This window comes from Procambarus clarkii, chromosome 28 (genome assembly GCF_040958095.1).
Source record: "Procambarus clarkii isolate CNS0578487 chromosome 28, FALCON_Pclarkii_2.0, whole genome shotgun sequence".
NCBI lineage: Eukaryota > Metazoa > Arthropoda > Malacostraca > Decapoda > Cambaridae > Procambarus > Procambarus clarkii.
The window spans coordinates 3,838,201-3,860,471 of record NC_091177.1 but is presented as its reverse complement, the minus strand read 5'-3'; the positions used below and the strand labels follow the sequence as shown (position 1 = coordinate 3,860,471).

Genomic DNA, 22,271 nt, shown 5'->3' with positions numbered 1-22,271 from the left:
AAGGCTTCCCCCCCTCCCTCCCCCATTTGATCCAAGGAAGCTCACAGGTTATACAGGAATCGAGCTCCTGGGTCCTGCCTCAGAGATGATTGACTTGTGTTCATAACTCTAGATGAATTCAGAGTTTTAGTGTCTATGGCACATGGCCAGCTGTTTCCACTACAGGAAGTTTACTCAATACATGACGTTTTCTGGCGGGAGTTTTAGGGTCGCAGGGTACCCCTCATATACCACCCCGCCCCCCTCCCTTCAGGGTAGAGATCCTGGGGACCCTTGGGACCCGTAGGGCCCCGTGGACGGGGGTCCCAGGGTCACTCATAACCCCCCCAACCTTCAGGCCCTGGGAGATCTTGTTGACCTGAAAAGATCGGCTCTCAGAATGAAGATGTTATAGTGATGGATATATTGTGTGTAGTGAAGATGAGGGACGCTGTTCTTCAGGGGCCCTCGGCTGCCCAGAAGAACAGGGTCATCCCCTTCTGCTAATGTGATCAGTAGTCTGCACTGGCAGACTCTGGGAGCATTATGAGGATATCATCACACAAGAGCGAATAAGGCAGCAGTGATACTAAAAGTCCCCATCTCGCAGGATGGTTAGTCATACAGGGCCCATATGTTCAGTAGCCTGCACTGGCAAATTTTTCGGTGCAATATGAGAATATCTTCAAGAACACGAGAGTGAATAAAGTAATTGCAAAGCTCCAGGTACCTCATGCCAACGGAATGGTCAAATACCCGGGCATTCAGTGATGTAATGTGGGAGATCATGCCGCAGTTCCTGCTCACAGAGTTTGCACCATTTAATACTGAATTAACTCTCATGCGAAAAACCTCTAGGGACGCATCCATCCACTTTTCACACATGTTTTATCTGGGAACAGAGGGGACTTTACTGGACTTTACCCACCTCATAATAGGACCAACCCCCCGACCAGCCTATGTCCGTCCCATACCCAGACCAGTTCTCGTGCAAAGTTGCCTGACGCTAGCCGAAAGCATCCATGCCTTGGAGAGACGGGCAGCCAGATAGACGGTAAAACGGGCAGCCGGATGGACGCAAATAAACAGAAATTCTCGCTTGTATATATATATATAGATTCCTACATTATAAGAACACTCTTAATATTGGATGACATTTTTCAGTCTCCAAGTTTGCCGAATATCATTTAGAATTATACAACATTTTTATATAACTTCTTTAAATTAAAAAGTTGTGCATTACTAATTTTGACGAGGATTTTGGTCTGGTCATTCATAGTGGCAGTGGTTGAAACATCTTTGAGCTCACGGTAATGGTCCAAGTTCCTGTAATATATCAACCATGGAATATAATAGTGAAACACGCTAATGAGGGAGAGAGAGAGAGAGAGAGAGAGAGAGAGAGAGAGAGAGAGAGAGAGAGACAGAGAGAGAGAGAGAGAGAGAGAGAGACAGAGAGAGAGAGAGAGAGAGAGAGAGAGACAGGGAGAGAGAGAGAGAGAGAGAGAGAGACAGGGAGAGACAGGGAGAGGGAGAGGGAGAGAGAGAGAGAGAGAGAGGGAGAGAGAGAGAGAGAGAGAGAGGGAGAGAGAGGGGTTGTCTCCCCCACAAGCAGAGAACAGTGTAATTATATATCACTTTAATTTGCCAATTAATTTTGAATAATACTAAACAACTCTAATTAATCTTGGTAATATCATGGAGGTTATTGGCCCCTGTTGTGACAGTGGCTGGTGGTCCCTGTTGTGACAGTGGCTGGTGGCCCCTGTTGTCACAGTGGCTGGTGGTCCCTGTTGTGACAGTGGCTGGTGGCCCCTGTTGTCACAGTGGCTGGTGGTCCCTGTTGTCACAGTGGCTGGTGGCCCCTGTTGTGACAGTGGCTGGTGGCCCCTGTTGTCACAGTGGCTGGTGGTCCCTGTTGTGACAGTGGCTGGTGGCCCCTGTTGTCACAGTGGCTGGTGGTCCCTGTTGTCACAGTGGCTGGTGGCCCCTGTTGTGACAGTGGCTGGTGGCCCCTGTTGTCACAGTGGCTGGTGGCCCCTGTTGTGACAGTGGGAGGTGGTCCCTGTTGTCACAGTGGCTGGTGGCCCCTGTTGTCACAGTGGCTGGTGGTCCCTGTTGTGACAGTGGCTGGTGGTCCCTGTTGTCACAGTGGCTGGTGGTCCCTGTTGTCACAGTGGGAGGTGGTCCCTGTTGTCACAGTGGCTGGTGGTCCCTGTTGTCACAGTGGGAGGTGGTCCCTGCCCTCTCCTCCCAGAGAGCGGGGTCGGGCCTCGCTGCGCATTTGGTTTATAATACTGAGTTTGGAGTTGTATATTTCAATGTAATATTAAGTTACGTTCATATTGGCTACAGGGAGGTGCTGGAGCCATCTGTGGCCCAGAGCTACAGGGCGACGCTGGAGCCATCTGTGGCCCAGAGCTACAGGGCGACGCTGGAGCCATCTGTTTCCCAGAGCTACAGGGCGACGCTGGAGCCATCTGTGGCCCAGAGCTACAGGGCGACGCTGGAGCCATCTGTGGCCCAGAGCTACAGGGCGACGCTGGAGCCATCTATTTCCCAGAGCTACAGGGCGACGCTGGAGCCATCTGTGGCCCAGAGCTACAGGGCGACGCTGGAGCCATCTGTGGCCCAGAGCTACAGGGCGATGCTGGAGCCATCTGTGGCCCAGAGCTACAGGGCGATGCTGGAGCCATCTGTGGCCCAGAGCTACAGGGAGGTGCTGGAGCCATCTGTGGCCCAGAGCTACAGGGAGGTGCTGGAGCCATCTGTGGCCCAGAGCTACAGGGAGGTGCTGGAGCCATCTGTGGCCCAGAGCTACAGGGCGGTGCTGGAGCCATCTGTGGCCCAGAGCTACAGGGCGACGCTGGAGCCATCTGTGGCCCAGAGCTACAGGGCGACGCTGGAGCCATCTGTGGCCCAGAGCTACAGGGCGACGCTGGAGCCATCTGTGGCCCAGAGCTACAGGGAGGTGCTGGAGCCATCTGTGGCCCAGAGCTACAGGGAGGTGCTGGAGCCATCTGTGGCCCAGAGCTACAGGGCGACGCTGGAGCCATCTGTGGCCCAGAGCTACAGGGAGGTGCTGGAGCCATCTGTGGCCCAGAGCTACAGGGAGGTGCTGGACCCATCTGTGGCCCAGAGCTACAGGGAGGTGCTGGAGCCACGTAAACAGAATATGATTTCTGTGAAGGCATTATCAGACTGCCTCTTCGGGGTAGGCCTACTGTGAGCAACGACCAGTTACACGGAACTCTTCTCTATTGTAAACAAGTAGTTTTCTCACTTTTATAGCCAATCAGCGCTCACCACAGGTGTGTTGACGTCAGTGTCTGCGCGCGCCGCTTCTTCAGCGAGGCGTCGAAGGTTCAACACCGCGCTGACTCCCTCCAGGACTTTTGGGGTGCCGGCCGCGACAAGCTGTTCCATTCCGTCCTCCCGCGGTGGTCAAGTGCCTACAGCTGTTGTGGAATAGAGCATCGTGCCTCCGTTGGGCCTAAAAAATGGTAAATAAAAGCCGCACAGTTGGCGCCGACGTTACTCTCCCGTCAGGCAGGTGTAGCTGCTGGAAATCTCCTTTTTCGTCGCGGCCATTGGGTGTTGCCCTTATTTGTGACGTGGCGCTCTCTGATTGGCCGCCCGCTCTAGGTCGTTTTAGATTGGTCGAATTCAAACCAAACATTTGTCTACTTTTCTAGGACTCATTCTTGGCCATTGACACTAAATCACTCACTCGATCACTAGCATTAATGTACAATTATGTACTATATACATGCATTAATATACCGTATATATATATATATATATATATATATATATATATATATATATATATATATATATATATATATATATATATATATATATATATATATATATATATATATATATATATATATATACACTGTATGCCTATTTTCAGTAATATACTGTATACATATATCTAGTATATTTATTAGAGATGTATGCAGGCAGCAAGTCACAATAACGGGGCTGATCATTACCCAGGCCTTAAGACAAGAAAGTGACGACGTTTCGGTCCGTCTCAGACCATTGTGGCCCCATGTTGGAGAGGACGGTCCTGTATAAGCAGGCGATAAGTCACAATAACGTGGCTAAAGTATGTTAACCAGACCACACACTAGAAGGTGAAGGGACGACGACATTTCGGTCCGTCCTGGACCATTCTCAAGTCGAATGTCACAATCGACCTGAGAATGGTCCAGACGGACCGAAACGTCGTCGTCCCTTCACCTTCCTGTATAAGGTCACTGAGGTCCACGGCGAGCAGGGTGGAGAAAAGGAATAGGGCTGAAGTATGGGAATATTGATTATCTGATATATGTAAACGACCTTCCAGAGGGTATAGACTCGTTCCTCTCAATGTTTGCTGACGATGCAAAAATTATGAGAAGAATCAAGACAGATGAAGATAGACAGAGACTACAGGATGACCTGGATAAACTGGTGGAATGGTCTAGAAAATGGCTGCTAAAGTTCAACTCAGGAAAGTGTAAAGTAATGAAATAAGGCGAAGGGAGCAGGAGACTGAACACAAGGTACCATCTGGGAGGTGAAATCCTGCAAGAGTCAAATAGAGAGAAGGATCTGGGGGTTGATATCACACCGAACCTGTGCCCAGAGGCCCACATCAAAAGGATATCATCAGCGGCATATGCTAGATTGGCTAACATAAGAACTGCCTTTAGAAACTTGTGTGTAAGGAATCGTTATGGCCTTTGTATACCACTTATGTCAAACCAATCCTGGAGTATGCAGCTCCTGCCTGGAGTCCATACCTAGTTAAACACCAGACAAAGCACACAGTAAGCACAGGAATCTGTACACCAGTTGATTGACGGTTGAGAGGCGGGACCAAAGAGCCAAAGCTCAACCCCTGCAGGCACAACTAGGTGAGTAGAAGTAGGTGAGCACACACACACACACACTAAATCTGATATATGATGTGGGGCCTCGTAGCCTGGTGGATAGCGCGCAGGACTCGTAATTCTGTGGCGCGGGTTCGATTCCCGCACGAGGCAGAAACAAATGGGCAAAGTTTCTTTCACCCTAAGTGCCCCTGTTACCTAGCAGTAAATAGGTACCTGGGAGTTAGTCAGCTGTCACGGGCTGCTTCCTGGGGTGGGTGTGTGTGTGTGGTGTGGAAAAAAAAGTAGTTAGTAAACAGTTGATTGACAGTTGAGAGGCGGGCTGAAAGAGCAAAGCTCAACCCCCGCAAACACAACTAGTAAACACACACACACACTCACACACACCACACACACACACACACACACACCCACACACCCACACACACCCACACACCACACACACACACACACACACACACACACACACACACCACACACACACACACACACACACCAACCTTACTAACTGGTCAACAGACCCCTACCCATCACCCGACCTTCCGAGCACCAAGACAGACGCCTCGCAGCTCAACACGGCTCCTCATGCCCAACACACAAACAAAAATAAACACGGGCTCTCTCAGCTGGCCTAAATACCTAAGGTCGCTATTAAAACTACTTCAATAAAGCAAACAACCCCCCACCCACCCGCACACACACACACACACACACACACACACACACACACACACACACACACACACACACACACACACACACACACACACACACACACACACAAATGCACACACAAATGCACACACATAACCACATTCAAAGAGGAATTTTAATGAACATTGCTTCGTGAAAATACGACAAATTTCAAAACTATACCATCCATACGGTGTACGGTGTTCCCCCCGGCACTATACCACCCATACAGTGTACGGTGTCCCCCTGGCACTGTACCACCCCTCTACACCAAGACAGTGAGTGAAGATTCTCACTCATGACCTGAATCACCCGAGAGAATGAGGGAGATACTCGTAGCTTGACTCACTTCTAAAATACTCGGGATTCCAATTTTCTCCCAGATTTTTATCTCTGAAATTATGAGGGGGAGATGTCGGTATTTCCGGCCCCGGTGCTGCCCGGGGGTGTTGTGGGGATGGGGGAGGGTGTGGGGGGGATGGGGGAGGTTGTGGGGGGGATGGGGGAGGTTGTGGGGGGGGATGTAAGTGGGAGAGGGAGTTGAGGTTGGTGTGGAGTGGGGGTTGATGGGTAGAGAGGAGGGAGGGGTAGGAGAAAATGAGTTAAGGTCTATTGCTGATAGGAGATGCTTGTTTGGGAGTATTATGTGGAGAAATAAGAGAGGTAGAGATGAGAGGTGAGGGGAAAGGTGAGGAGTGAGTTCCACACACAAGGCACCTGAGTGCCACACCAGTTACCTGAGTGCCACACCAGTTACCTGAGTGCCACACCAGTCACGTTAGTACCTTCGCATCACTTCACGCAACGCTTCTCTAGTCTCAACAAACTATACCGTTTACGTCAAGAAATTAATCAATATAACGTCGTTGCAAACCTCACGATACTCTAACCCATATATATACCTCGGCTGTTAGACGTCAACTTCCAGTGGTTTGGAGCAGTACTAGGTAATTGTTCGGCGGAGGAGCATGCTGTAGCTCATTTAACACGCTCCAAAACATCGTAGGTTTCATCGTGGGGTTTCAAACGCATTATCTCAGCTTGAAGTGCTTGTGGAATAGGATTACCTTTTGAGCAAATAGTTTTAGCTCGTTCTTCGTTTCCTGTGGTCTTGACGCCACCTCAGTGTCATCAGTGTATTCCCCATCCCACTCATACACACTCAAACACACTCATACACACTCATAATCACATACAGAGATCACACTAACGTGATGCATCAAATGAACAAATCCACAAGGTGATTTGTTAGCTCAGTCGATTAAGGCAGTGTCTGGGATGCTCCCGGACGCAGGTTCGAATCCTCGTCACGGCCCTTGTGGATTTGTACACTCATAATCTTCTCCATCCTCACAAAGTCCGTCGTTCCATGCTAGGAACTCCTACACTGGCCGTCGTGGCACTTGTAAATCCAGTGACTGTTCCTTGGCTTAAGGGAGGTGTTTCTGTTGGTGGCCGCGGGGTGCGGGTGGAGCACTACAGGCCTACTCATAATCACAGGGAGATTGTTCTCAAATACATTAATCACCGGCAAGTGTTTATCTTGTAATTATGTTGTTAGACCCCCAGTTAGGACCCTCAGAGATGTCTCTCTATCCTGGAAACACAAACCGAAATTGTCTCTATTTTCCGCTTGTTACAACTTGTAATAAAGTTGTTACGTCTTGGCTTATCGTGTTTATGACGTATTAGAACGTTGTTACAACTGGCTATATTGGTTGTTATAACTGGTTAGGAGGTGTTAAAACCTTGTTTGAACGTTGTACCAACGTCGTAGTTTCGGTATGTGTTTGACGGGGATATAGGATACATCAACACGTCATCAACACGTCATCAACACGTCATCAACACGTCATCAACACGTCAACATGGGTAGATACGTCCGTTGGTTGCAGGGTTGAATAGGCTGCACCGGAAGGAGTTAATTAATATTCATAGCTGGCACTGCAACATTGAACATTCAGGTAGTGCAACTCGGGGCACCTGTGCCACCTCTTGCAACATTCATCATGGGGACCAAGAAGCAATCATGGTGCAAGGGGGGGGGGCTAAATATTTCAATGTAATTTTAATCAGAGATAATAATTGTAATGAGATTACCCGCGAGGCGTGGTGGTGCTGGGGTTGGAGGGTAGGGTCTGACACGGAGAATTTGGCCATATTAAAGTTGTGTGTTCTCACGGAAATGTTCTCCCCCTGCGTAGGCTTGCAGGATCGAGCATAGTCTCGTAGCTCCGCCCTACAAATAATCTCTTTAGTACCATGACACACATCTAGCCCAGCTTGGCTGCTCCTCATGCTACACTGGTGACCAGGTCTCCTCTCCTCTCTTGTTCTCCCTCATAACTGCATTTGGCGGGCTTAAAGTTCACCAGAGTGACGTGATTCCCATAATTGGGCCATTTTCACTTCTGAGTCTCCTCGTTAGTGTTGCATTGTTGGTGTGAAGTGCCAGGACGGTCTGTCAGGTCGTTAACACTTGTTAGTAACTAGATGGGCACTAACGCTGGCCCTAGTGGCACTCCACTGGTGCCTCTCTCCACTCTCACTGTGTGTGTGTGTGTGTGTGTGTGTGTGTGTGTGCGCGTGCGTGTGTGTGTGTGTGCGTGTGGATGGATGATGCCGCCTCTGCTGACGTCAGGGATGAGAAACTTTAAGTGCAAGAGCAAAGCGAAAACAGATAATCTCACGAAGATACAAAGACGAGGAAAACATCAACGGAAAACTTACGGTTTAATCTCACGAACGTAAATGATTATACGATCAAGAAGAGAGAGAGAGAGAGAGAGAGAGAGAGAGAGAGAGAGAGAGAGAGAGAGAGAGAGAGAGAGAGAGAGAGAGAGAGAGAGAGAGAGAGAGAGAGAGACGTACACACGCCCGTACACATGTACTCTCACGTACACACGTACAAACTGAGGCAGCAACGTACCAATTTCACGCAGCAATGAATTAATCCGCTGTCCACCGCGTCTCACTTTACTGCCAGCGACCAAATATTTTTTTAAAAATTCCGCACAGTACACTTGTGTAATATGTCCTGGGGGGGACCTGTATGGTTGTGAAGGTGTCCTGGGGCACCTGTATGGTTGAGAGGGTGTCCTGGGGCACCTGTATGGTTGAGAGAGTGTCCTGGGGCACCTGTATGGTTGTGAGGGTGTCCTGGGGCACCTGTATGGTTGAGAGGGTGTCCTGGGGCACCTGTATGGTTGTGAGGGTGTCCTGGGGCACCTGTATGGTTGAGAGGGTGTCCTGGGGGCACTTGTATGGTTGAGAGGGTGTCCTGGGGGCACCTGTATGGTTGAGAGGGTGTCCTGGGGGCACTTGTATGGTTGAGAGGGTGTCCTGGGGGCACCGGTATGGTTGTGAGAAAAAAACCTCTCCATTTATATTATTACTTCGTGATAGATTATCTATTTCACACCATTTCAAATAAAAACAGAACGACAAAAGAAGTGGTTTATATATTTTTCAATTAAACTGGCGGAGCGCTCCAACTGTTAACCCAACTCCACGCTAGATAACTAATCTGTTTGTTGGACATTCTCATGTAGAGCGATCATATTATTTTAATAACACTAATTGAGAGAGGGGGACGGGGGTGGGAGAGAGAGAGAGAGAGAGAGAGAGGGAGAGGGAGGGAGGGAGGGAGAGAGGGAGAGGGAGAAGAGATAATGTACCGGCCTTTGAAGTTCTAGGGGGAAGGGTTAGGTAATGAGTTGGGGAGAGAGCTTAAGTGGGTGTGAATTTTGGGATGGGGGGATGTATGTAGGGGGGGGGATGGGTGGAGTTGGTGAGGGAAGGGGGGGAGGGGTGGAAGACCAGGTGGATGCAGTTGTTACATGCAAATGAATGAATTTACATGCTCAATAGTTGCAAGAATTGGTGGCCCTTTGTGATGTCCGTACTGTGCTACATCACAGGCGGTGCCCAGTGTATTGATGTTGATGTATGTGTGCTCAGTAGTTTGGTATCATCTATACATTATATATATATACATGTGTGTGTGTGTGTGTGTGTGTGTGTGTGTGTGTGTGTGTGTGTGTGTGTGTGTGTGTGTGTGTGTGTGTGTGTGTGTGTGGGATACTGGAAGGTGTTTGTGAGGAAGGTGGAGTGAGAGTTGTGAGACGTCTTTAGGAGTGACTAAGGTGTTGACATTGTTACAGGTGTGGTGGTGGTGGTGGCGGCAACGCTGGCTGGGAGCCTCAACATCACTCCTCAACCCCTCAAAGTCGGTCCAGACCGCCTCGGAGCGCGCGGGACCTTCAGCAAGCAGCGACGGAGGCCACGAAGAACCTGCCGTGGGAGATTGGCGCCCACAAAGGCTCTCGAGTAGACTTCTCTGGTTTTGATGTTAAAAGATTTCCTTCAGAAACCTTCCCAGTCTTTTTAAGAGTTTCTGCATTATTGACGCGAGTCCCTGGAGAGTCCTGGATATGAAAGATAAAATTTTTATGTCCACAAAGAATCTTTATGTAGTTGAAGATTCTTGAGTACTTGTGAGAGCGACATAAGGGCTAAAGGGGATCGACAGAGCGTTCTGGAGGACCTGGTCCACGGTAACAGGTAGGCTGAGTGCAGCTCGAGTGAGTGTGTGTGTGAGGGCACTCGTGGCAGGGAGCAAGAGTCTCACCGCTCATGACTGATGGAAGGTGTGGAAGAGTGTTGAGAGAGACGCCGCCCAGTGGACAGCGCACATAAGTACTGTAGGTAATTGGAAAATATTCAAGATAGACTTCCAGAAAGTGTTCTTCTGATAACCAGAAACCGTGATGTGTCTGTCACATTAACTGATCGTGTGCTACAAGATTTTATCATAGAAACTATAGGTTTTTCAAATAAGACGGAGGGTTAGAAAAGGTGGTCAATAGTGACAATCTAAGAGATGACTTACGTCAAGGTACAGTAAACCAGGCACAGCTGCAGTAGAGTGGTATCCCTGTAGTGTGTGTGTGTGTGTTGGTCACAGTTGCAACATGCATGGATCACCAGGGTCTTGGAAGACGTGATGCACGCACCAGGCGCTTCACTTTACCACTCAGGACACACTTCCTTGTCTTACCCAGCGGGATCCATCACCCTATCTCACCTCCCAGAACCCACCTTCCCGCCTCTACCTACCTACCCTGCGACCATCTCCCAGGTCGACCTCCAAGTTCTCCAACACTTCACTGAATCGTCACCAGACTCTGGAAATGGGGAAGATCTAGATGAGTTGGATCTCTTAAAGTCCCCTCCTGGAGCTTATCAGGCGAAGAGAGAGCACGGGGTAGAGCTGTATAAGCAGTTAGTGGAAGCAGCGGAGAGCGCCCCATCACTAGACAACAAGACGGGGAAGTGCGGGACCCAGGAACGTATCCCATCTAGCGCTAGCCAACACCAAGAGAGAGTATCGGAGGGGCTTCTTTCATCTTGTGGCGAATGTAATGAAAGCGGGGGAGCTGACCGGTCCTCGGGTAGCGGTAAGAACGGTCACAATACGAACATGATAACGTACGTGGCTGAGAAACCAGAGTTGTTTCGGCTGAACTTACAGTCGGAGAGAGCAATGAACGATGAACACGCGAGGCAGATGACGTCTGACGTTGGCGAGAGGAAGAGCGGACAGTCTGCTCACGGCTACGGGCGTGAGCATCACCCTCCCGCGTTTAATTTTCAGTCTCTCGAGTCGTCGCTCCTGGCGTCATGCGGCCCGCCATTTCAGTGCGGACCCTTTTCCACCTCCTGCGGCACCGTTGGCGGGCTCAGTAATGGTCCCTTCAGTCTAGTGAAGGGTGATGCCTTGCTAGGCGCCAACACCTCCCTCTCTTCCTGTTCTCTGGAGACCGACCACAAGGCGAACATTAAGCCCTTCAGTATACCACAAGAGACGGAATCTGTAGCATATTGTAAAGCGTCGCCCAATTCCTGTGATATTTCGTACTCTCTCAGTGCCTCCAAGGTCCCCACACTCCGGAACCCCAGGTTCTGCTCGCAAGGCATTCCTGCTAGAAGGTTCACTAATCCTGAGGTGGTGAGGACTCAGCCCACGTCTGGCGGCTTACTCACCACCTCTTGTGACCTCATGACCTCTCCTCCTGGAAAGTGTGCGTGTGTCAATCCTGGCACGAGTCATGCATGCGCGACAAGACTGTCACACAGGTCTTCACTTGGCGTGCTCAACCCCTTATTTGAGTCTCAGAGCTCCACCACCAATGTTACATACACCTCAATGCCTTTATCGCCCAGGAAGTACTCCTTTGATCTAGGACTTGTGACGAAGGCTATTGATTTACCAGACTTTCCCAAAACCTCAGTGTCTAAGGTCAATATTCCTAGTCAGCACGAGCCCGCTGGAACAACAGTGAGTCTTCCGGGCAGTCTCCAAGATTCTGCCGTAAGAGATACCAGTAACAGGACCTCCTACAATAGACAAATGCAGCTATCCCAGCGACCTTCATTAGAGAATCTGCCTTTCCAGTTCCAAGGTCAGGCAGTAAGGTCTCCCTCGACAGCCCTTTGTACTAGTACAGAATCCTTAAATGGTAACACTGAGCGCTCCAGACATCAACATCTTGGTGAGGTTGAGCCTCTGGTGTTGGGAGATGGACACGGGACCCTATCAAACCTGACTGCAAAGTCCGGGTCACTAGGGCCATTGGATACCAATATTAAAGCACCTGTAGTGACTTCACCAGACTGGTTCAGCTTTTTAGCCCCAGCACAGGACACGTACACGCAGAAGCTCTTCACTCCCGGCGACCTGCACAACGAGTTACTGTACCCGGCACCATACGGCCACACCTCTGAGGTCTACCAGAACATCAATGCTCGTGAGGCAGACTTTGTTCTCCACAGACCCAACAGGAAGCCGAGGACGGAGCCTCTACCGCAACCATCCACAGTGCTCTCAACCCAGAAACCGGAGAGTGACCGTAAACCCCGCATCATTGCGCCTCTTGCTACGGAGGACGAGGAAGCGTTGAGAGAAGGCGCCCGAGAGAGCATCAATGCTCGCCTCACTGAGAGACGCAAAAGCAGCCTTGAAAAAATCTTCATATCCAAACCTGGCGATATTTTTGAATTGCCGCTAAATATAAAAATCGACAATTTTGACAGAGATGAATATGTGGAATATAAGAAGAGATTCAGCGAGACAGACGCTCTCATTATTGACTGTCAGAGGATCGCGTCACGAAGTGCCTCTCAGTGTGAAAACTTGCGGGGAGACTGTGAGGCAACGGCTCCAGACTCGCGTAGATTATCTCAGATATCTGACACCAAGAAAGATGCCCCTAACTGCGCTCTCCCGAAGAAACACTCAAACAATTTAGGCAGTGGTGATATGAAATCGGAAAACAGTGTAATTACAAGTATGCCTTCTGAGGAATATGGAACGCGGAGACACAGCCAAAGAAACACCGATGTCGCAGCAGACTCGGGTCGGTCCTCAGCGCCCGACAGCGACGGCAAAAACAATGATTCCCACACTGAGGGAAGGGAAAGAGGTGCCGGAACACAACCGCCCAACCACCACTTGCTTTCCCGCCACGAGTGCCACCTTGACAAACAGATGCCCTCCAAGTTGCCCCGCAAGCAGTCACTTCCAACCGAGGATCTCTTCGGTAGCCTCCGAGCTCGACCCGTCATGAGAAAACTGAGTCTCATCACCCCGCTGCCCGACCACCTGCCCCTGGACGCCCCCTGCTGTAGGGCGGCGTTCGTCCCTCTTCGAGAGGCCGAAGAGACCAACATCTGCCGCCAAGATAAATGTTCCAGTGGAGTGCACGCCACAGTTTGTTCCAGCGGCACGTTGAAGGACATGATCAGGTCCCGCCATGTGAGGGACGAGAGGCCGGGTGGAGGAAAGAAAGTTAGGAAACTTTCATCGGGGACCGAAAGCTGCTCACCATCTCCACCTGTTAAGTCCGGTTCATGTACCAGCAGAGAGAGCACAAGGTCTGGAGAACACGTCAACGCCTCTAGATTCAAGGAGGAAATTACAAGAGACTCTTATCATCGTCATCAGAAGCAGCAGCGCCACAACCAGCAGCAGCACCACAACCAGCAGCAGCACCACAACCAGCAGCAGCACCATTCCCAGGAGCAGCAGCACCATCACCACCAGAAGCAGCACAACACCCATCACCAAGAGCAGCAGCACCACCACAAGGAGCAGCAGCACCACCACAAGGAGCAGCAGCACCACCACCACCAAAAGCCGCACAACAATCATCACCAAGAGCAGCACCATCACCAGGAGCAGCAGCAGCACCATCACCAGGAGCAGCAGCAGCACCAGCACACGACGGACGGCACCCGCCACGACCGCAGTGCGCCTCAGAACCTTCAAACACACAGAGAGAACCCAACCTCGCCCGCTCACAGATCCAAGAAACTTAAAGACACAACGCACAGATCACCCGGGAGGTCGCCGAAGAAGGCGCAGCTGCCGGTGCAAGACCCCCACACCAAACTAGGGACCTTCCCGAGTCCCCCAGAGCAGGAATTCACTGGTGAGATCTTCACTAGTCAGGAGAGTGGATGGGATAGTAGACGTTCCTCCCTCTGGAGTCCTGTCGTCCCCTACCAGCCACTAGTCGACGTCGCCTCCACCAGCCCAGACACCACCGCTCCCAACACGAGCGTCGCTCTACCAACGCCACAGACCGGAGCAACCAGGTGAGATAATAATTTCTGTAATTTAAACTACACGATTCAGAAAGTAAGAGTATTAAAATCTGCAACCAAAAAATGGCAATAATGACTGGTATATAACTTCTAGAAATTTAGTAATATTTAATAATCATTTGGTTTTGTGGTAAGACTAGTCAGTGTGAAAAACATGGCAATACTTCTGCCTCAGACAGCTGCTTCACACAGCTGCTTCACACAGTTGCTTCACACAGCTGCCTCACACAGCTGCCTCACACACCTTCCTCACACACCTGCCTCACACACCTGCCTCACAAGTGTCTCAACAGTAAAACTGTTCGTAACATTACGCTATGAGCAGTTTTATCCGCGTTGTTCGGGTGACGGAAGCTACACCTGTATTATCCACCATCATCACTGTCACTTGGTAACCATCTTTACTAAACAACCATCATCGTCAATATCCGTCTTCACTATAACTGACTATACTTCGAAGATAGTGAAGGGTAGAGAATGTAGTGAAGAAGGTAGAGAAGGAGAGGGAAGGTGGTGAAGGGGGAATATATATATATATATATATTTGGCGTCTTGTACATACCAGTTGCGTTGCTTCTGGGAGTATGGGTTCGAGTCACTTCTGGGGTGTGAGTTTTCAGTTGCATATTGTCCTGGGGACCATTCAGGCTTGTTCGCATTTGTGTTCCTCACGTGTGCCCCAAAGAATGAGGTGATTTGGTAAAATGCTATGCCCAAGATTACTATCCGAGTGCCGGCGGTGGGGTGGTTCAAATAGCCTCGGCTATCACCTCATTATGTCCGGTCGTGATGGTCAAGTGGTTTAGGCGTCTTGTACATACCAGTTGCGTTGCTTCTGGGAGTATGGGTTCGAGTCACTTCTGGGGTGTGAGTTTTCAGTTGCATATTGTCCAGGGGACCATTCAGGCTTGTTCGCATATATATATATATATATATATATATATATATATATATATATATATATATATATATATATATATTTATATATATATATATATATATGTGTTAATTTTGTTAATTAATGTTAATTTTTTTTATAAAATCAGATATGTAACTGTATAACCTTGCATAATAAAGTGTACACCATAAAAAAGGGGGGTGGTAGGAGAAGCGAACACTCTTACGTATTCAGAGTTAAATGGCAAGTTTTTCCCTGAATGCTCTGTGTTCCCTTCTCTGAGGCTGTGGGTCCCTATAATTGCACCAGTGGTGGTACCCCCCCTATATATATATATATATATATATATATATATATATATATATATATATATATATATATATATATATATATATATATATATAATATAAATGAACTGCACGAACTTATATTTAAGACTAACCAAGAAGCTTGGCCGCAGGAGGACTGGAGATTGTCCAGGTAAAATCTTGTTATCTCCGAGTCACAGGTAACAAGCTACTGTACATGACGGAAGAGAGAGAGAGAGAGAGAGAGAGAGAGAGAGAGAGAGAGAGAGAGAGAGAGAGAGAGAGAGAGAGAGAGAGAGGGGGGGGAAGCGAGGGGAGGGAGATAGAAAGGAAGAGGGAGGAAGAAAATACATACAGAGAAAGATGAGGCAGCAAGGGTCAGAGGGAAGGGAGAAAGAGAAGGAAGGAAAAGAAGGGAATGAAGGAAGAGAGGGAAGAGAGGGAAGGAAGGAAGAAAGGGGAGGGCATCGCATCTGTCCGGATCTCACCTTTACGTACAGTTCCCAGTATAACGTCGGTATTATGGTCGATTTTCCCAGCTTATGTACGGTGATTTACCATCTTATGCAGAGTTGCTGGTGCAAAATATATATATATATATATATATATATATATATATATATATATATATATATATATATATATATATATATATATATATATATATATATATATATATATATATTTTGGATGGTATTTCTTGTTTCGCTTCTGGGATTTTGGTTCTTAAGAACACAGCCTGGTGAAGTTTGGTTCTTAGGAACACAGCCTGCTGAAGTTTGGTTCTTAGGAACACAGCCTGGTGAAGTTTGGTTCTTAAGAACACAGCCTGGTGAAGTTTGGTTCTTAGGAACACAGCCTGCTGAAGTTTGGTTCTTAGGAACACAGCCTGGTGAAGTTTGGTTCTTAGGAACACAGCCTGCTGAAGTTTGGTTCTTAGGAACACAGCCTGCTGAAGTTTGGTTCTTAGGAACACAGCCTGCTGAAGTTTGGTTCTTAGGAACACAGCCTGCTGAAGTTTGGTTCTTAGGAACACAGCCTGCTGAAGTTTGGTTCTTAGGAACACAGCCTGCTGAAGTTTGGTTCTTAGGAACACAGCCTGCTGAAGTTTGGTTCTTAGCAACACAGCCTGCTGAAGTTTGGTTCTTAGGAACACTGCCTGGTGAAGTTTGGTTCTTAGGAACACTGCCTGGTGAAGTTTGGTTCTTAGGAACACTGCCTGGTGAAGTTTGGTTCTTAGGAACACTGCCTGGTGAAGTTTGGTTCTTAGGAACACTGCCTGGTGAAGTTTGGTTCTTAGGAACACTGCCTGGTGAAGTTTGGTTCTTAGGAACACTGCCTGGTGAAGTTTGGTTCTTAGGAACACTGCCTGGTGAAGTTTGGTTCTTAGGAACACTGCCTGGTGAAGTTTGGTTCTTAGGAACACTGCCTGGTGAAGTTTGGTTCTTAGGAACACTGCCTGGTGAAGTTTGGTTCTTAGGAACACTGCCTGGTGAAGTTTGGTTCTTAGAAACACTGCCTGGTGAAGTTTGGTTCTTAGAAACACTATTAGGTGAATTTTTGCCCTTTGGGATATTGTTGCCTTTTGGTATTTGGGAATATTTCTAGTTGTAGTTTTGGGAACAGTGATATTTCTTAATGTATTTTGGTGGCATTCAATGGTACACTATCATTCTAGGTGTATTTCTGGCGTTTGGGTTATATCTTGGTGTATTCTCTATCTTAGGTGTTATACCTTGGTGTATTTACTATCTTAAATGTTATACGTTCGTGTATTTACTATCTTAGATGGTATACCTTGGTGTATTTTGAGACTGCAGAACATTTCTTGGGGAATTTTGGACTTAGGGGAGACATTCCTTGATATATTTTCGGCCTAATGGACATTCTTTCGAATATGTTTGGACGTGGTGATAATGGTACAGTTTAGACTTTGGTGACATGTGAGCGTATCTTCAGCCTTTGAGACTTTCTTTGGTATATTTTGGTCATTATTATGAGCGTTTACTTGAAGACAACCGGGCTGATGCAGACCTTTTGGATAGCGATATACGGCTGAAATTATATTTATTACTAGGCGGGGCTATCCGGCTGTATCCGGGTCTCTCTTTCCCTCTCTCCCTTCCCCACTTCCCCTCTCTCTTTCTTTTCCCCCTCCCTCTACTCTCTTCCCATTTTTCTCCCTCTCTACTAGCTTTCTCCTCCACAATTCCCTTCGTGTCTCCTTCCCTCTCTACTATATCTATTCCTCTCCCTCTCCAACCCTATATCCACCTTTTAACCCCCCCCCCCCTACATCACTATATCCATTTTTCATTACCCGGACACTGGTAGGTACCGCAGCTACATCCATCCATCATCACTACATTCCCTTTTCTGCATCATCTTCACACTCCGCTATCTTCACTACCCTTCACCACCCCTCGCTGAAAAGCGTGGGGAGGGGGGGGGGTTATCTTGAGGTTATCTTGAGATGATTTCGGGGCTTTTAGTGTCCCCGCGGTCCGGTCCTCGACCAGGCCTCCATCCCCAGGAAGCAGCCCGTGACAGCTAACTAACACCCAGGTACCTATTTTACTAGGGGGGGGGGGACTTGATGAATCTTAGTTTGGTGAAGCCCCGAGTGTCTGGTCTATAATCTCGAACAGACATATCCTCTCTTATAGATGTAGAGTGCTTTAATCATTATATTAATAATTATTTGCAATATAATTAATTATTTATGAATTATTTTCTTGACAATCAGAGTTCCCAGTTGAACACACAATACACGGTAGTGGGTGTGGTCTGTTTTTTTATTAACATAAATACATTGCAAATTAAATAGTTACCTTGATTCTATGAAGGAGTCCACAGTATCGAGGACTATGTCATACAGGGACATGTGATCAGCAGTCTGCACTGGTGAGCTTCGGGTGCATTTACACATTAACACAAAGTGTGTGTAAAGTAATTGGAAAGCTCCAGGCACCTCATACCGGTAATTGTGAAGGTTCTTATGATTTGCTATAAAGTCTGAGATCAAGACCGAAGTTTCTTCTCACAGAGTTTGCACATTGAGCGCTCAGGATTGTCAGATCCGCCACCTGTAGCACACCTGTCACAGGTAACGGTAACCCAACCTGATCCTTGCAACCACTGTGTCGCACAGTCTAGTGGACGTTTTGTGCTGCCCATAGATATAGGTTTCAGATCTGAACAGATCTGCTGTACAGCGGGTCGCAGGTGACCATAAGTCTACGGGTACCGCATTCCGAGTTTCACTTCCTAACGTGAATTATCTATACCTTCCCGCCGCCGCCCCTCTATCCTCCTCCCTCATCCTTTGTTCCTAGCTGCCGCCTCTTTCTAGCCTCCTCCCTATCCTGTGCTCCTAGCCGCTGTCTCCTACTAGTCTCCCACGTCCTCCTGGGGTTTATCTATCTCTAAACTTGTCTTTAAGAGTCCTTCAATTAGCCTCAAGAGCGTGTGCTGACAGATCAATTATGTTTTCGGTTTGAACTTATTCTTTTCCTACAGAAAAGCTAAAGTATTGACATGAAGGAAGACTCCCTCACTAGAGTCCGGACTCCCTCACTAGAGTCCGGACTCCCTCACTAGAGTCCGGACGCCCTCACTAGAGTCCGGACTCCCTCACTAGAGTCCGGACTCCCTCACTAGAGTCCGGACTCCCTCACTAGAGTCCGGACTCCCACACTAGAGTCCGGACTCCCTCACTAGAGTCCGGACTCCCTCACTAGAGTCCGGACTCCCTCACTAGAGTCCGGACTCCCTCACTAGAGTCCGGACTCCCTCACTAGAGTCCGGACTCCAGCACTAGAGTCCGGACTCCCTCACTAGAGTCCGGACTCCAGCACTAGAGTCCGGACTCCCTCACTAGAGTCCGGACTCCCTCACTAGAGTCCGGACTCCCTCACTAGAGTCCGGACTCCCTCACTAGAGTCCGGACTCCCTTACTAGAGTCCGGACTCCCTCACTAGAGTCCGGACTCCCTCACTAGAGTCCGGACTCCCTCACTAGAGTCCGGACTCCCTCACTAGAGTCCGGACTCCCTCACTAGAGTCCGGACTCCAGCCCTACAGTCCGGACTCCCGCACCAGAATGCGCATGTTTTCAGTGTTGCCAAACAGATCACAAGTCCCTGATGCCGTTCTCACTCCTGAATGGTTTTGTCAGTTTTGGAGAAAATTAAATAATAAGTTTAACCTCACGTTTGACATGCAGAGTGCAGGAGGCAGAGCATGGCATGCAGAGTACAGGAGGCAGAGCATGACATGCAGAGTGCAGGAGGCAGAGCATGGCATGCAGAGTACAGGAGGCAGAGCATGACATGCAGAGTGCAGGAGGCAGAGCATGACATGCAGAGTACAGGAGGCAGAGCATGACATGCAGAGTGCAGGAGGCAGAGCATGACATGCAGAGTGCAGGAGGCAGAGCATGACATGCAGAGTACAGGAGGCAGAGCATGACATGCAGAGTGCAGGAGGCAGAGCATGACATGCAGAGTGCAGGAGGCAGAGCATGACATGCAGAGTGCAGGAGGCAGAGCATGACATGCAGAGTGCAGGAGGCAGAGCATGACATGCAGAGTGCAGGAGGCAGAGCATGACATGCAGAGTGCAGGAGGGAGAGCATGACATGCAGAGTACAGGAGGCAGAGCATGACATGTAGAGTACAGGAGGAAGAGCATGTCATGCAGAGTGCAGGAGGGAGAGCATGACATGCAGAGTGCAGGAGGCAGAGCATGGCATGCAGAGTGCAGGAGCGTCACTCGGGCTGACGTTATCGTGTAATGTTCACCTGGGCTCTAGGAGGCTCGAACTACAACCACAGACCCCCCAGGCGAGTGTAGCAGAAGCTCTATCCACTCAGCTATGAGCAATCATAATAAGAAAAAAAGTCCTGAAGCAATTACTGCTGTTATGCTGGAATTTTCAGCTTCCTCTAAAGTTGTGGGGAGTTGAAAATTCCAGCGTAGCAGCAGTAGTCGCTTCTGGAATCTTTCCTTATTAAGACCACTCATAGCTGAGTGGATAGAGCTTCTGGCTCACACACCTGGGGTCCGGGGTTCGAGTCTATTAGAGCACAGGTGAACGTGTCATGGGGGCAGTGTCATAGGGACCGTGTCATGGGGGCCGTGTCGTGGGAGCCGTGTCGTGGGAGCCGTGTCATGGGGGGCCGTGTCATGGGGGGCCGTGTCATGGGGTCCGTGTCATGGGGTCCGTGTCATGGGGGCCGTGTCATGGGAGCCGCGGTTAACCCCACATATGTTTGTCTCCGCAGAAAGCAGCGACAAAGGCGTCGTCTCGGGCGACGTCCGACACGACGCAACGAGAAGAACGACGACGAGGCGTCCTCGTCCTCCTTGTCGCCGTCATCGCGCTCTAGGTCGTCGTCCTCGTCAACCCTCACGTCGTTCTCGGGGGGCTGTAACCCCTCGTCCTCCTCGTCGTCCTCGTCGTCATCGTCATCGGGCTCAGACTCATCGTCCACATCGTCATCTTCCTCATCGTCCTCTTCATCGTCGTCATCTTCAGATTCCTCCGACATTGATGACTTAATTCTCTGATTTCTGGCGAGAGGTGTGGTGACTAGTTCCTTGACACCCCCCCCCAATCACCCCCAACCCCCACTACAGCCTTGACCCCAACACCCCCACCACACTAGAGCGTGACCCCAGCACATTAGAGCCTTGACCCCAGCACCACCCCACCACACCGACCCTGTAAACCAGTACCCTCTCGTATGATTCTAGTGGCCATTGACTGAGTTGTCTGCTAAGTCACTCACAAGAAGACTACAGCCCAGGCGGCCAGAGTACATCTACTATCTTGGTACAAAGAAAACATGAACACTGTGGGGGGGGGGGGGGGAGAGTGCAGCTCACTCGAGTGCGGGTCGTCTATAGCGTCGCCTCCAGGGGACAGTAAAGTTGACTTGCTCGAGACCCCCCTCCCATATAGTATGTGTGTCTTTCACTCACACACACCCCAGACTCATCCACATATAAACTGCTATACACACAACCAGTTTACACATGGCCCATCACACAATGCAGCATTTAACGACACAAATATATATATACATGTGTACATATATACTCGATAAAATATTGCAGATGAATGAATGAATGCAGAGCACTTGGTTGTATAAATCATACACACGGTATTATTTTATACAGCCAAGAGTTATTCTGAATATTTACTATATCTCCAACTAGGTGATTATATTTACAAGACCACATTTATAGTTGTGGGACCAAAGAGCGTGGTCCATGCCACTGAGACAAGGTAGATGAGCCTGGCAAACATGGAAAGCTGGAGTTGAAGTGTTTACGCAGACGGAGAGAGAGAGACGAGCGCTATACGAACGTCAACAGTCGAGAGCCTCGATACGGCTTCAGCTGACGAACGCTCAGTGTGTGTCGTCAGCGGCTCTGATTGCTTTCGTGTGAATGTATCGATATATATATACCTCTTCATAAGTGATGATAACCATCACACGTTTATGTATTTTTATAAGTGTGTGCGTGTGATTGTTTAAAGGAAGATATTAGTGGCTAAGTTCGTTTAATACAACACAGGTATAGGTATACATATATATCTTATGTACAGCACATAAATCAAATATTTCAGATGCTAGATATCAAATTATGTATCTCTCTCTCTCTCTTTTGAGTACTCTTAAATCCCGGATGGATCAATAGTCATCCTTTATAAGTATCAAATCTTGAACAGATGATAATGCCGAAAAGACCAGGATATCGTCTTAAAAGACTATGATAGCCTGAAGCCTATGATAGACAATGATATCACGAATTATAGGATATTCTTGCATCA

The 22,271-nt window shown here is 48.7% G+C and overlaps 2 protein-coding genes across 3 annotated transcripts in view; both read left to right on the top strand.

Moving 5' to 3' along the window:
- The window catches only part of LOC123755001 (uncharacterized), a 31,437-nt gene that overhangs the window by 8,610 nt on the left and 556 nt on the right, over positions 1-22,271 (top strand). For both annotated transcript variants that reach the window (XM_045737381.2, XM_045737382.2), the window contains exons 2-3: positions 9,722-14,216; positions 20,716-22,271. The exon at positions 20,716-22,271 is cut by the window's right edge and continues 556 nt beyond it. In XM_045737381.2, the coding sequence (XP_045593337.2) occupies positions 10,564-14,216; positions 20,716-21,001 (3,939 nt within the window). In that variant the 5' untranslated portion in view covers positions 9,722-10,563 and the 3' untranslated portion in view covers positions 21,002-22,271. The remainder of the gene's footprint in view (positions 1-9,721; positions 14,217-20,715) is intronic.
- On the top strand, positions 767-9,995 carry LOC138369337 (uro-adherence factor A-like). Its single transcript, XM_069332574.1, has 3 exons — positions 767-789; positions 2,335-3,204; positions 9,722-9,995. The coding sequence occupies exons 1-3, from the start codon at positions 767-769 to the stop codon at positions 9,993-9,995; spliced, it is 1,167 nt and encodes a 388-aa protein (XP_069188675.1).